This window comes from Poecilia latipinna, unplaced genomic scaffold (genome assembly GCF_001443285.1).
Source record: "Poecilia latipinna isolate Pla-1442-1.1 unplaced genomic scaffold, P_latipinna-1.0 Scaffold1910, whole genome shotgun sequence".
Taxonomy (NCBI): domain Eukaryota; kingdom Metazoa; phylum Chordata; class Actinopteri; order Cyprinodontiformes; family Poeciliidae; genus Poecilia; species Poecilia latipinna.
Genome location: NW_015114526.1, coordinates 99603 through 113251, shown reverse-complemented (window position 1 = coordinate 113251; position 13649 = coordinate 99603). Strand labels below are relative to the sequence as shown.

The following is a 13649-nucleotide window of genomic DNA, read 5'->3' as shown; positions in this document are numbered from 1 at the left end:
TCAATGTGGCCCTTTGAGGGGGGCCAATATGCTGAAGTGGCCCTCGGTGAAATTGAGTTTGACACCCCTGGTCTAGAGTTTCGGAAATGTGGACTGTAGTCTGACATTAGCGTTAGCCGCTACATGTTAGCATTGAGATGCTACCTTAGGCTTGAGTAGCTTTGATAGGCTAACTGTTGTTAGTGTTTCCGCTCTGAAACCGATCTGATCTGTTTAGCTCCTGACGTGCAGATTTCCACTACAAGCTGAGACCTTTTATCAAGCAATTTGAACAAGTTGAAGCAAATTCAGGTTCTTGTGTCAGGTGTTGATGACGTCACAAGAGGCAGAAGAACACGACTGACCAGGAGACACTGGAAAATATCCATGTGGCTGAGTCATTTCTGAGAGATTCTGAAGGATTATAGTTTTTTATGTTCATCTTTCCATGTTTGAGTCAGAGTTTGTCTAGACCAGTGGTTCTTAACCTGGGTTCGGTCGAACCCCAGGGGTTCGGTGAGTCGGTCTCAGGGGTTCGGCGGAGCCTCTGCCGCGGAGGTAAAGACACACTGTGTAAAGTCGTGATGACGCCCCGCTTTGCCATCACTTGCTGCAAAGGATCACGTTACATTGCTTAGCCAATCAGAGCTGTGGAGGAGCAGTGATTGAAGGAGTTCCACTCTCAGCATGGATTTGAACTTGTGTCTTTAATTACTTCAGCAAAGCTCACAGTTTTTACCAAATTCTGTAGCTTTCGGTGTACTTCTAAATCTGCTACTTAGTCGCATCTTTTCGGGGTTGGTACTGCCTCTAGTGGTGTGGGGGTGGTAACACAACTAATATAATTACATTACTAAATCAGAATACCGCAAAGTCTTTATTATTTATTATACATTTTTCATTCTCTTAAGAATGTAGAGCTAATTAAATGATCTAAACAAGACCTTAAAGTGGTTCCAGTTTCTCTCGATGGCCAACCTGTTGAAACTGTGGCAAATTTGGGTCGTTCCTGGACAGTCAGCTCAACTTTGCTGAAAACACTGACTATATTTTGAAGAACTGTTCTCAGAGACTCTACCTTTTAAGAAGACTTAGTGACCTTGGGGTGACCCAACTAGTCTCTAGATGGGTTAGGTTACCCCTAGACTCTAGTCTAGGGTCATCCCTACACTAGAGTCTAGACTAGACTAGAGTCTAGGGGTGACCTAACTAGACTCTAGTTGGGTCTCCCCTAAGTCTTAAATTTGGGGGGAAAAATAATATTTTATTTATGACTACAGAAGGGTTCAGTGAATGCACATATCAAACTGGTGGGTTTGGTACCTCAAAAAAAATTAAGAACCACTGTGCTAGAATGATTCTGCCACCGTTATGGATGCCACGGGGATTACTAAACAGATGCAAGCAGTGATGAAGATCATGATGACCTTCAGAGGTTTAGCTAAAACTAATCAGTTTGTGGATGATGCAGCAGGAAGCTCCAGACCAGAGCAGAATGGGTTTCAGAACAGATTAAAATACTTCTCTGGCCCTTCTTCCTGTAAAGATCATCAGTGTTATTATCTTCATGACATGTTGACTGAAAACGATTAGTGAGGAAGTTTGATGATGAAATGATCCAGATCTGCCTTTCCAAATGGTCTGAAATCATTCCCATACATCACTCTAATGTTTCACTGCATTAGAAGCAGAACTTTAATTATTGTGAATGACGCCAGAATGTAACATTTTTCGGATTTATTTGTTTTTACTGTTGAGGAGGAGATGAGTGAAACATCTGATACTGATGTCTGTATGAGGATTGGCTCAGTTTGGTGTGATCGTTTTCCTACCGCTGGATGGTAGCAAACTCCTTCTAGGTCTGTGTGAAATATGCATCAACAGGCTTTAGTGGAACACAGACACATCCATGGCAGTGGTAGAGGATTCTGGGAAATAGTCTGGGTTGACTGTATGTAGCTTCATATTGTGAAAACGAACATAAAGAAGCTCATTTCTTCCTTTCCTGATAGTTTGCTTCCTTTTCCTGTCGTTCACTTTGGCCCTTCAGGGTCTGAGGAGCTTTCAAGAATTTATCAAACATTTATGTGTTTCAGCTAAATCTGCATTTGGGTTTCAGCCGTTGGATACGTTTTATTTATCCTGGAGTTTCCAGCTGTTTAATTTACTCTGTCATCACGATACTCAGTCATTCCATGTTTATAAAAGCTGGATAACATTTTTTCTACGTATTCTTACTGAATCAACACCAGATGCGTCACAGAGTCTCAGAGCTCAGCTTATGAAATGTTGGAAAGTTTTCTGGAGTGAAGCTGCGTTTTGGCTCCTCTGCAGACATTTGAGTCACCAGGTGATGAATCAGGATCAAATAATGTTTGAATCAACACTTGAAATCACAAGAATTAATGGGTCTAAAACATGCAGCGTGCGCTAACTTTTCTAGTCTGTATTTTCCCCAGAGCGGAAGTGTTTTACTTTGCCATAGAGCCTCACTTCCTGTTTCATCAAATTGTTGACAGCTCTGACAAAAACAGACTCCAGCTCTGTGTTGGTCGGACAATCGGAAACGAAGTCGCCTGCAGTCTGCAGGCTCCGTTAACTTTAACGTGCTCTAACTGATGCGTACGTAGGACCTGGTTTTCAGTTGGATCGGAAGCCAAAATGGATCTGTTGTGTTTTGGATTTTATGCAGTTCTGACCAGGAAAGCATCCAAGTTAAAACAAACACATAGAATATGTGAACATAAAGGCAGAAATCATTAAATATGACCCTGATACATCAGCATTGGAGTAAATATGGCTGCAGATAGAGCCGGCAAATAAAACGGAGTTAGTAGAAAATAAACGCTGCCTTTTCTGCAGATATTTTTCCATTTGAGGTTCTTTGCTTGCATCACATTTTATTTTCACAACTATTTTCATCCCTAGTGTATGTGGTCAGGCCAGTCTTCCTGTTTGCCGTACCGTCTCCATTATTCGGGCCGGCTGGGTTGCGCCCTCGCCCACAGCCCACAGTGAGTTGACGCTGCGCCGTCAGACGCTGTGTGGATAGAAATGTAAAACGAGACAGTTGATGTGCGCTGACCACAAACTAGCATGCTTGTGTGTCACAGTTGGAAAATCTGCTGTAACTGCAGAGGATGACTTAGAGGCAGCAGAAAAACACTCAGCCAGCCGGTGGCCAGTTCCCGTACGTACCTCAGCCATTTAAAGCCGCTATGGATTTTTTGTTTGCTTGTGGTTGTAGTGCATATTTCATTTAAGGCTTTCTCAATGAGAAAAGCAACTTTATTTAGTTTTCACTTACTACTCTCTAAACCTGAGTATGGAAAGCTTTTTTACAGACATTATTTCACAGAAACTGTTCACTTCATCTAAGTCACTTCTATATTTGCAGCACATGAACACATCTTCAATCAAAAATTACTCAACAGTGAAAAACAAAACTTATACTTTATAGTTTATAATAATAAAACCAAAGGATTTTGTTTTGAAATGCAACAGTTTCCTGCAAGTAACATAAAAACCGTATACAGTTTATTATCATATGAACACATATTTACATCTCTGCTGAGCAGCTCGTCGTTTGGTGGATGTTTCAGACTAAAGTCTTGAGTGTGGAGGATAAATTGGAGCGAGTGGACTCAGACGTCGTCGTTCTCTTGATCCGCCACTGTTTCATGAGTTCCCGAACTTTCTTCCTGAAGTTCTTCCCGACGATGACGTACAGCACTGGGTTCAGGACGCTGTTGAAGAAGCCCAGGTAGGTGAAGATCTGGTTGCAGATGTCCAGGGCGGACGACAGCTGGCACCCTCCCAGGACTTGGACCCGCTCCAGGATGTTCAGGATGGTGACCAGGTGGAACGGCACCCAGCAGAGGAGGAAGGCCAGCAGGACCACCAGAACCAAGATGGTGGCCTTCTGCTCTGTCTTCTCAGCGTTGAACCTTTCTATCGACTGCTTCTTCAGCGCCCGGATGATCCTCAAAGTGCAGAACAAGATGATGGAAACAGGAATGACGAAGCTGAGAACCAGCAGCATCCAGTCATAGAGAATCTCTACGATCAGGTTCGGGTATTCCAGGTAGCAGGCGTAAACTCCATACTCAGGAAAATGTCTCACCTTCCTGAAGATGAATGTGGGAATGCTGAGCAACAAGCCGAAGCCCCACGTTAGCAGGCATCCTAGCTTAGCATACTTTGGCCTGCGCATCCTTCCATGCGACAAACCGTGCACCAGCGCCACATACCGGTCTATGCCAACCAGAACCAGGAAGTAGATGCTGCAGTAGACATTTATCTTGATGCCCACATTGACGACTTTGCACATGAACTGTCCGAAAGGCCAGTCGAACTGATTGTAAATGTTGACGGCCCAGAAAGGCAAACAGGACACCAGAACCAGGTCGGCAGCAGCCAGGTTGCTCAGGTAGATCTCGGCCACGGTGCAGGGCTTCTTGTGGAGGATGAAGACCATCAGGACGAACAGGTTGAAGAAGATTCCCAGAATGCTGATGGTCAGAATGTAGACCGGCGCTCCGCTAGCCAGCCAGTCCCAGGCCTCCGGGTTGGGACAGCCCGTAACGTTGGCGCCGTCATGGTCGCTGTACATCGCCGTGGCGTTGAGGTCAGGGAAGCTGCAAAGAAAATAATATACAACACAAACTGTTTAATATTGGAAAGAGATATTATAAGGTTCACTGGTTTCAAATGAACAGACATCCCTGCATTTTGTCACATTACAAACATTTAATTTATATTTTATGTGACAGAACAAGTAGTACATAAAAGTTAACTGGAAGGAAAAGGAAGCATGGAAATAACAATAACAATCTTTAAATCTTTGTTTTCAGCCCCTTTACTGTGACACCAAAATAAAAATCTGAACATCTCTGTTCAGTCAGCAACCACTGCAAACATCTCTGACTGGAAGAGGAGAGCATTAACCAGAAAAATGGCTAATCACAGTAGATCTGGAGGAGCTGCAGAGATCCACGGCTCAGGTGGGAGAATCTCTCTGTGGGACACCGACTGAAAGTCTGCTTCAAGTTCTGGAGGAAACAGTGAACATGTGGAAGACGCTGCTCTGACCAGATGAGATTGTTTTATATTTTTAGTTTTATTTTAGTGACTTCGGAAATATTCTGCTTTATTATGAGAGCTAAAATGCCTCATGTTCCCAAACAAACTGTCGATTTTCTCACTACATGTTCTGGTCCTGGGATCTGCTGTGGAAATCTGGATTCATATTAATGACAGTCAGTAGAGCTGCTGCAGAAACAGAAACATTTTAAACCCAAACAGAACCAGAGGCTCAAACAGAACCACAGAGCCTAGAACAGAACCACAGAGCCTAGAACAGAACCACAGAGCTTCAAACAGAACCACAGAGCTTCAAACAGAACCACAGAGCCTCAAACAGAACCAGAGCCTCAAACAGAACCAGCCTCTCCCTGCTGGTGCAGAACCTATAATAGTTGACGTGCTCTCTGCTTCCTCTGCATGTCGTCTGTAATTGTTTTACCTGATTCTAAGTGATTCTGCTGAGTTAATTACCTTGTTACAGTAATGAGCAGCAAAACAAAGGAAAAAACAAAAGTCTCTTTTCTGTCATCATGTTTGATCTGTTTATGAATATTAAGCTTCCTTAAATAAAAAAAATGTTTTTTCATTTAAGTAAATTTGGTTTTTTTATTTTTATTTTGTACATTAAACAACTCAAAACATAAAAACAGGGTTATTGGTGGATATAATATGCATTATATATACGTTACACTGGATTCATGTAATTATAAGGTTATGTCATGAGGAAAATTAATAAAAAGTGGAAATATAAATAAGTTTACACTCCATTGAATATGCAAAACAAAAGTTTTGACATCATGATACATTCTATTATTATCTTAAAAAAATAAGATTAAAAATTATTAGTATTTAACTCAAAGTTCTAAAATTAGAACCAGAAACCAAAGTATTTAAAAAGAACAACTTTTACTTACAGTTTATTTAACCATATTCCATCTTGTTCTATCTCAGCATTATACTGTGAGATATTTTAAGTTTACAAAAGCAATCTTTCCACATATTTAGCCCATTTAATCATCCAGATCTGCTGGTTCCTGACAGGAGCAGCTCCTCCCAGATGAGATAGTGTGTGAAGCGTTAAGATGTCGTACCTGGTAGCTGGAAGAGTCATTTCTCCTGAGTCCAGATGCTGCGCGTCCCAGTAACACTCTGCTGTCTGTCGTGACTCGCTCCTCTGAGGAATCTGCAATTAGTGTGATGTCAGCCAAAAAGGGAAAGCCAGTTTATAGTTCAGTCAGCGCGCTGCGGCGCTTCTGATTGGCTCTCAGCTCCTGCCTGCACCCTGTCAGCTCTGAGATGCTTTATGGCTGCATTTATATAAACACATGTAAAAAACCCAGCAGCTTCTTGTACTTCTAAGAGTTTACAGAGGTTATTTGGTTTTGCCTTGTTTTATCTGTTCAGTCACAACGGACTGAAAGAACCACAGTTCTGGTTCTGTTGGACCTCAGAGTAGGTGACCGGCTGGAGAACCAGGCCGGACTCTCTGCTCCAGTTCTGGACTGGTTCATGTTTACCAACAGAACCAGGACTTCCTCATGTCACATGTGGAGTACCTCAGGGCTCTGACCTCTGACCCCTCCTGTTCAACATCTATATGCAACAGTGGCTCAGATTATAACAGGAACTAAGATTAGCTGCCATGACTACACAGATCGCCTGGTGATGTCATCAGCTGAGTCTGAACCATCCAATCACTGAACAGATGCTGAGAACGGATAAATGTATGGAAGAGCCTAAACTTTCTGCAGCTGAACAGAAGCTGAAAGTCTTTGGAGGTAAAGAGGAATGATCTAGAGTTATAGATCTGGAGTTATAGATCTAGAATTATAGACCTAAAGTCAACAATCAACTTCAGCTGGAAACTAGAGTTCAGGATAAACTCTCACCTGAACCGTCAGAGCCACATAAAGGCAGTTACAAAGCTGGCCTTCCATCAACAGAAGAACATTTCCTAACCCAGTCTCAGGTCCATCTTGTCTCCAGTTGGTCCATCTTGTCTCTGTCTCCAGTTGGTCCATCTTGTCTCTGTCTCCAGTTGGTCCATCTTGTCTCCAGTTGGTTCATTTTGTCTCCAGTTGGTGCATCTTGTCTCCAGTTGGTGCATCTTGTCTCCAGTTGGTGCATCTTGTCTCCGGTTGGTCCATCTTGTCTCTGGTTGGTCCTTCTTGTCTCAAGTTGGTCCATTTTGTCTCCAGTTGGTCCATCTTGTCTCTGGTTGGTCCATCTTGTCTCTGGTTGGTCCATCTTGTCTCTGATTGGTCCTTCTTGTCTCCAGTTGGTCCATCATGATGCCAGATGTTCTCTAATATTCTCCAACCTGTCCATATGCCTGCCACACTTTTCTTAACTTTGTTTTTATGTTAAAACTGAATTTTCCGTCCTCTTTGTTTTGCTCCACCTCATAAAATCTCAATAAAACACATCTGAGTTTGTGGGTGCAAAGTTCAATGGGTAAGTGACGTTTCTGTCAGGGTGACAAACACTGACACCAGGCATTTATTAGTCGGTTAGTAAACCGGCTGGTTGCGGTTTTACTGGGACAGAAAGTCGCCAGCAGAGACACTTCTCAAGTTTAAAAGGACTTTTACTTCAACAAGCAAAGTGTTCTGGTTTGCAGCAGGCTCTTCACGCAGACAGGAATGGGCGGCACGTATCTGAAAGCAAGCCGCAGATTTTTTAAGTGGGAGATGATTTCCAGATGGTAAATAGAGTAAAACACCAGAATAAAAACACATAAGGTGAGACTGGTGTCAGTAGAAAGGACCAGAACATTCAGCCTGAACGATTTGGTACAGAGAGGATGGAGTTTTGCTTAAGTGGATGGAAGATTATTTCCAGTCCATTAAGAAAGTCCATTAAAAATGCCAACTTTGCATTAAATTAGCATAATTTACAAAATCATGCAAAGTTGGCATTTTTAATTGACTTTTAATGGACTTTTAGAGCAACTTTGCATTAAAAGCGCCCTTATTTACCGAATGACACTTCATGACAACTGTCATAAACATTCATAAAGACTCCTTTATGTTCATGACAGGTGTTATGTCATGTTTATGACAGTGTCATGTCAGTCTTATGCACATGCCTTCAAATAAAATGTTACCCTGCTTGTTAGCAGCAGTGACCAGTTTCTGGAGGTTTTCCCCGTAACGACTCGGTTACTCTGAATATTTCATCCTGAGATGCAGCACTGAGTGCAACCTGTAATGATTGGGAAAGAGTTCCACTCAATCAGGCAGAAACCATTGGGGGGAAATATGAAACCATCTGATGTGCTTGCAAAACCTGCGTTATTATCTGATTATCTGCTCAAATGTATGTCTGCTGTCAGTAGATTTCGATAATTCCATCGTTTATTTTCAACTCTGTTGTTTTGTTGAGGTTAGTCATATGTCAGTCATATGTAGTGGAGGTTTGTTGGATTTGTTTGTGTTTGGCGTCCAGCTGAGCCACGTCTCCTCTGATGAAGCAGCCTGACGTCACTCAGCAGGGTGTGTGCTCAGCGTGTCTGTCGGCCATGTTTGGCTCTCCTCTCTGCTGGAAACCGTGGAGCTCCTGGTCTGATTCTGACAGGAAACCTGATCCCTCTTCTTCGTGTTGTTTTCCTGGGACACACCCAGAGTTTTAGCATGATTCAGAAACGTTCCACAGGATTGAGATCAGAGCCGACCCAGAAGCTTAATGTCAGCCTGCTGTGTCCGGACCGGACCGGGCCGGACCGGGTTTACTGTCCTGTTTGAGCTCCAGGCTGTCCGTTCATCTGTTAACTGGAGGATCTACTCCTTCCTCACCATTTAATCCGCTTTGTGCAGCAAAACATGATGCTGCCACCACCGTGCTTCACAGTCCGTACAGTTCTTAGAAGATGACATTCTGCTTGTCGTAGCTCTACGGTTGTCGTCTCATAAAAGTTTTCCTCAACGCGTTTTTGACTGGCTCATGTTGGCAGCTTCCAGTTTCAGTCAAGCTGAAGGTATCAGTCAGGAGCAGGCAGCATTTGAACATCAGGATCTGAAACTGTTCTGTTCAGCTGGAGATTGTTTCAGGTGAGTCTCCTGTATTTCTCCCAAACACAGGAGAAATGTCTTATTAAAACTACAAAGTTACTCATTTTTATGAGTTTTAAATCTCATAAAAGTATAATATATTTGAAAAAAGAAAAGAGAAAAGAGGTAACAGTATGAAGGCAAATCAAATTTTACTTGTGTAGCAGCTTTGAGCAACAAGACACAGTAAAAGGTTTAAACCTCAGGACGTCTGAGCGACTGGAACTAGAGAGAAGATGGACAGTCAGAGTGTGTTTGGCTTTTTAAGGAGCTTTAACCTGTCAGAGGAATATATTTAATATCTAATTTTAAAAAGATCCCATAGCTGTAGCTTTCTTACCAACATTTAACCAAATACTAGAGGAAGTCCTGAGTAAATGATCCAGTCTTGTTTTTAAAAATCATCACCTTATTCATTATTCCTGCCACAAAACCAGATTTTCTAAATGTTTTTGATCAGCTGGAGTTTGGTGTGTTAGTGACGGGTGGATGAGGTCAGAGCAGCTCTGAGTCACATCAGGAGCAGAACTGATCTGACGTACTGCCAGTTTGTGGGAAAACCTTTTAGAAGATTTTTATTATTAGAAATGTTATGACTACCATAAAAAATCCATAAATATTCTGGTCCATTAAGTCATTTTGCTGATTGAATCATGCAGTTGTGTGTGTGAACATGAGAGTGTGTGTGGGGAGGAGGAGGAGACGGTTGCCATGGCAAACTAAAATCCCTGAAGTGATTCTAACTGTTAGTTATGCAACCAAACCTGCAGCTTTTCTAGCAGCAGACAGATTTACTGCTCAACCAGACTGGAGTCAGACGACGGCACCGTCACCGCACAGTTTGGTGCTGCCAGAGTTTGGTGCTTCCAGAGTTAGGTGCTGCCAGAGTTTGGTGCTTCCAGAGTTTGGTGCTGCCAGAGTTTGGTGCTGCCAGAGTTTGGTGCTTCCAGAGTTTGGTGCTTCCAGAGTTTGGTGCTTCCAGAGTTTGGGGCTTCCACATGTTAAAAGTCTCTAAAAACAGAAAAAAGTCCCCTGATTTTCTTTTAGTTGCTTTCCTGAAAGGAAATTGCTGAGAGAAATCTGAAACATCTGAATCTAAATTAGCAACATGTGCTCTGGCTCATGTCACTGAGAATCCTTCCACCCATGAAAGTAGTCCTCTGTCTTTTACAACAGGTATCTTTTTAAACATATCTAAAAGTTTCTTTTAAGTGTAAGTCTCGGTTCCGGTCCATTTTGCCCGGAGCAGCAGAGCTGCAGCTGTTGGCGCCTCCAGCTGTCTGTCGGTGTGACCCATTAGAGCCTCTAACTGTTGGAAAACACCAAGCGATGAATCTGTTATTCCCTGCAGATTTAATCTCATCAGCCCGATGCCACTTCGGACCCGCCAGCGTCTTTCTGCACCAGTAATGTCCCAGTTTAATCAGGTTGTGTGTTCTGGGTAGAACAGCTCCACCCTTAAGCCTCCAGCTCAAACTCTGATCTGAACATTTCATCTACCTCAGATAAACAGCAGAACTAACAATTATCCAACCAAATGTAATAAAAACATTCAACTTATAAATCAGCTGTATTTTAAAACCATGGAGAGTATAAATAACTAAAGGTTTTAAGATTAATGAGCAACAAGCATTAATGGTGTTGGTGACTGGATGGTATTTTGTTATAACAGTAATACTTTCTGCAGTCTTGGCTGATGTGACGCAGCGACACCAGGAAGATAATCTTCACTGCTTGGTGATGTGATTAGAGAGCAGCGGCTGCAGAGTGGAAACCTGCAGCTCGGCCAGCGCAGCTGATTGTTTTATCTGCCATTGTCTTCCTCACCGGTGCTGCAGGGCGTCTCCATGGAGATAAACAGTCCAATCAGACTGCAGGAAGAACTTCCCGGTAATGTAGCAAATTCAGTTTCCTCCTTTTCTTAGTCGACCTTTCCTCCGTTTCCTAAAAGAAACAAATGGAAACGTCTCATTTGATCAAAGTCTTCACTCTGATATAAACAGTTCCATTAATGTAAATATAATATATGATTATTTGACAAAGAATAATTAAAAACAGGAATTAGCTGCTGAACCAGAGGCTGACATTAGAAACACACAACCTGTTATTGTTTAGTGTGACTGATTATTACTGTGAGCCAATAATGAATGTCATCACATTTAGAACCAAACCAGATGTAACAACAAAAACAAACTGAAAGTCATTTTACTAATCCTAACTGATTTCAGGTCAGGCAGTGAACAAAAAGGTCATATATGTTTTTTTTATACAATGATTGCATATAATAAAACCACAATAAACACATAATAAAGCCGTGATAAACAACATTATGAGTGTGAAAGTTGTGACATTTTGTCTGTTGAAACTGTTCCTGGGTGTTAAACTCTCAGGCTGAAAAGCCATAAACCTGACCACAACCACAGGCGTGTCGCTGCTGCTCTCTGTTCAGAACCGACTCGGTTCTGAACAACATGAGCGTCTGGACCAGGAGCCCGCTGCTGTCTGGAAACATTCTGCTCATTTCCTGTCTCCTCCTGCCTGTCTGCAGGGTTGTTGATGTGCGGCGTGTCGGCCATTAGCGCCGCCCGCCTGCTGAACGCCAGGCTGCCTCCAGACAACAGGACAAACTCCAGTTATTGTTTTAACAGCTGCTTCTGACAGCGCAGCCTCTGCATGGAGAAGAAGTGAACATTTACAGAGATGTGGCTTTAAATGCAGGGAGGACCTCTGGTGGTCAGTGTGAGTCACCCAATCAATCATCAACACATGAAAGATTTTTAACCTTCATATTTAAACCCTGAGCCGTGTTGTCTTCATTCTTCTTTTGAATAGTCCAGGAAAGTCTGACGTCTGAGGAGGAAAAAGACAAATGGACGTGTTTGCGTCAACAGTTGAAGCTAAAAGTTTGCATTTCTGGCTCAGAGTGTTTATAGTAGAAAAGTGTGGGGGAGTTCGATGATTTGGAAGGAATTTTCTGTCCTCAAGCCTCTTACAGGCTTTCTGTGGTTATGACTCAAACTCTGCCTTCATAAATTAAATATAATTGAGCAGAAAAAAAAGATTAAAAGTTGAAGGAAAAAATATCTGAAGTACAGCAGTTTCTGAAGCACAACTTGTGGAATGACCTTTGACCTCTAGTGAGGTGAAGGAAACTTAGAGCCTGCAGTTTGTTTGTCGTTCAGCAGCTCAAAGCATCTGGACTCAGTTAGAGGAGAAAACATTTTGGTTGTTGTGGTAAAAAGTTTGAACACTCAGCCTGAAGAAACTTGTAATTCCTGTTCTTAGGTACTTAGAAAAACATTACGCAACATTCAAATATAAATATAAACATAATGTGAAGCATAACATTTTTATAAAGACACATTTGGATGAAACTAAAGGAAATATAAATGATAAAGCAGAGTAGCATCAAGATGCAGAGCTCAGGACTCGTTTCCTCCTTTCAGAAGATCCTGATGTAACCCCAGACTGAGCCGTCTGTCACTCAAGGTTAAGTTCAACTTTATTTATAAATCCCATTAAAAACAGCTGCTGTACCCAAGTACTGATCATGAAAATAGAAATATTAAGAATAAACAGGGTAGAAAAATAAAACAAAAATATTAAAAGATTAAGAAAAGACAGGAAACATGAAAAGTTCAACTGAATCAGCAGGAAACGTTTTATCGTCTGGATCAGTTCCAGCTGCTCTGACCGCTTCAGGAGTTTCCTTTCTGATCTGAATGAGGTGATTAGATGATTCAGCAGCTCTGGACGCCGTGCAGTAAAGAGGCGTTCTGCAGAAGACATGCAACACGCAGGGCCGGGCTGGAGGAACAATTATTTATATTCACATGAACATAAGACGAGCTGCTGTAAATAAAACAGACCTGTGGGTCCCTCTACTGGCCAAAGCTCATAACGCACCCTGCAAACACAAAATAAAAATATTCAGGAAATGTCTGAAAAGTTAGTTTAAAAAAGACAAAGTTAGTGAAAATAAATTGGTTTCCATTGATTCCATATTAGGCCAAAACAGATCTTAAATGGTTTTGTGAAACCAGATATTTTATTTTTAACCAGCTTGTTTCTGTTTATTCAAACGTCTTCTCCGTCATAAACTATAAATAACCTTGGAAACATGGAGTGTTTATGACTGAGCAGAAAACAACTTCAATCTGTCCGAGTCTCTCTGTCATCCTGTCATTTTCTCTCCATCTGTTCGGTCCTGTCTCTCCCTCCTTCAGTCCCCGGAGTCTCTCTCTCTCTCTCTCTCTCTCTCTCTCTCTCTCTCTCTATCTCTCTCTCTCTTTCTCTTGTTTTTTGGCCAGCAGCTGAGACCTGACTGATGCTGCTGCCAATCAGACAACGGGAGCAAAACATTTCAGTCTCCATGGCAACAGCCCGCTGATTCCCAGCCGTTACTGAGCAGGAGCGACGCAGTCGAGTAAAACCCGCCACAGTGAGAATCGGTGTTTTGTGTTAGTCAAACTCGGTGGTTCTGCTGAGTTTTGTTGTAATAACCAAAGACATCATAACTAACAGGTGGCGGTGAGT

General features: G+C 42.2%; 1 protein-coding gene and 1 long non-coding RNA gene across 5 annotated transcripts in view; one reads left to right on the top strand and one right to left on the bottom strand.

Annotated features, from left to right (window-relative positions):
* The window catches only part of LOC106935107 (uncharacterized), a 27126-nt gene that overhangs the window by 9168 nt on the left and 4309 nt on the right, over nt 1-13649 (top strand). The window lies entirely within an intron of this gene.
* LOC106935105 (B2 bradykinin receptor) lies at nt 3419-7000 on the bottom strand. Its single transcript, XM_015015417.1, has 2 exons — nt 6156-7000; nt 3419-4616 (listed from the first exon to the last, which is right to left on the bottom strand). Exons 1-2 carry the CDS (start codon nt 6173-6175, stop codon nt 3578-3580), a joined length of 1059 nt encoding a protein of 352 aa, XP_014870903.1. The 5' UTR covers nt 6176-7000; the 3' UTR covers nt 3419-3577.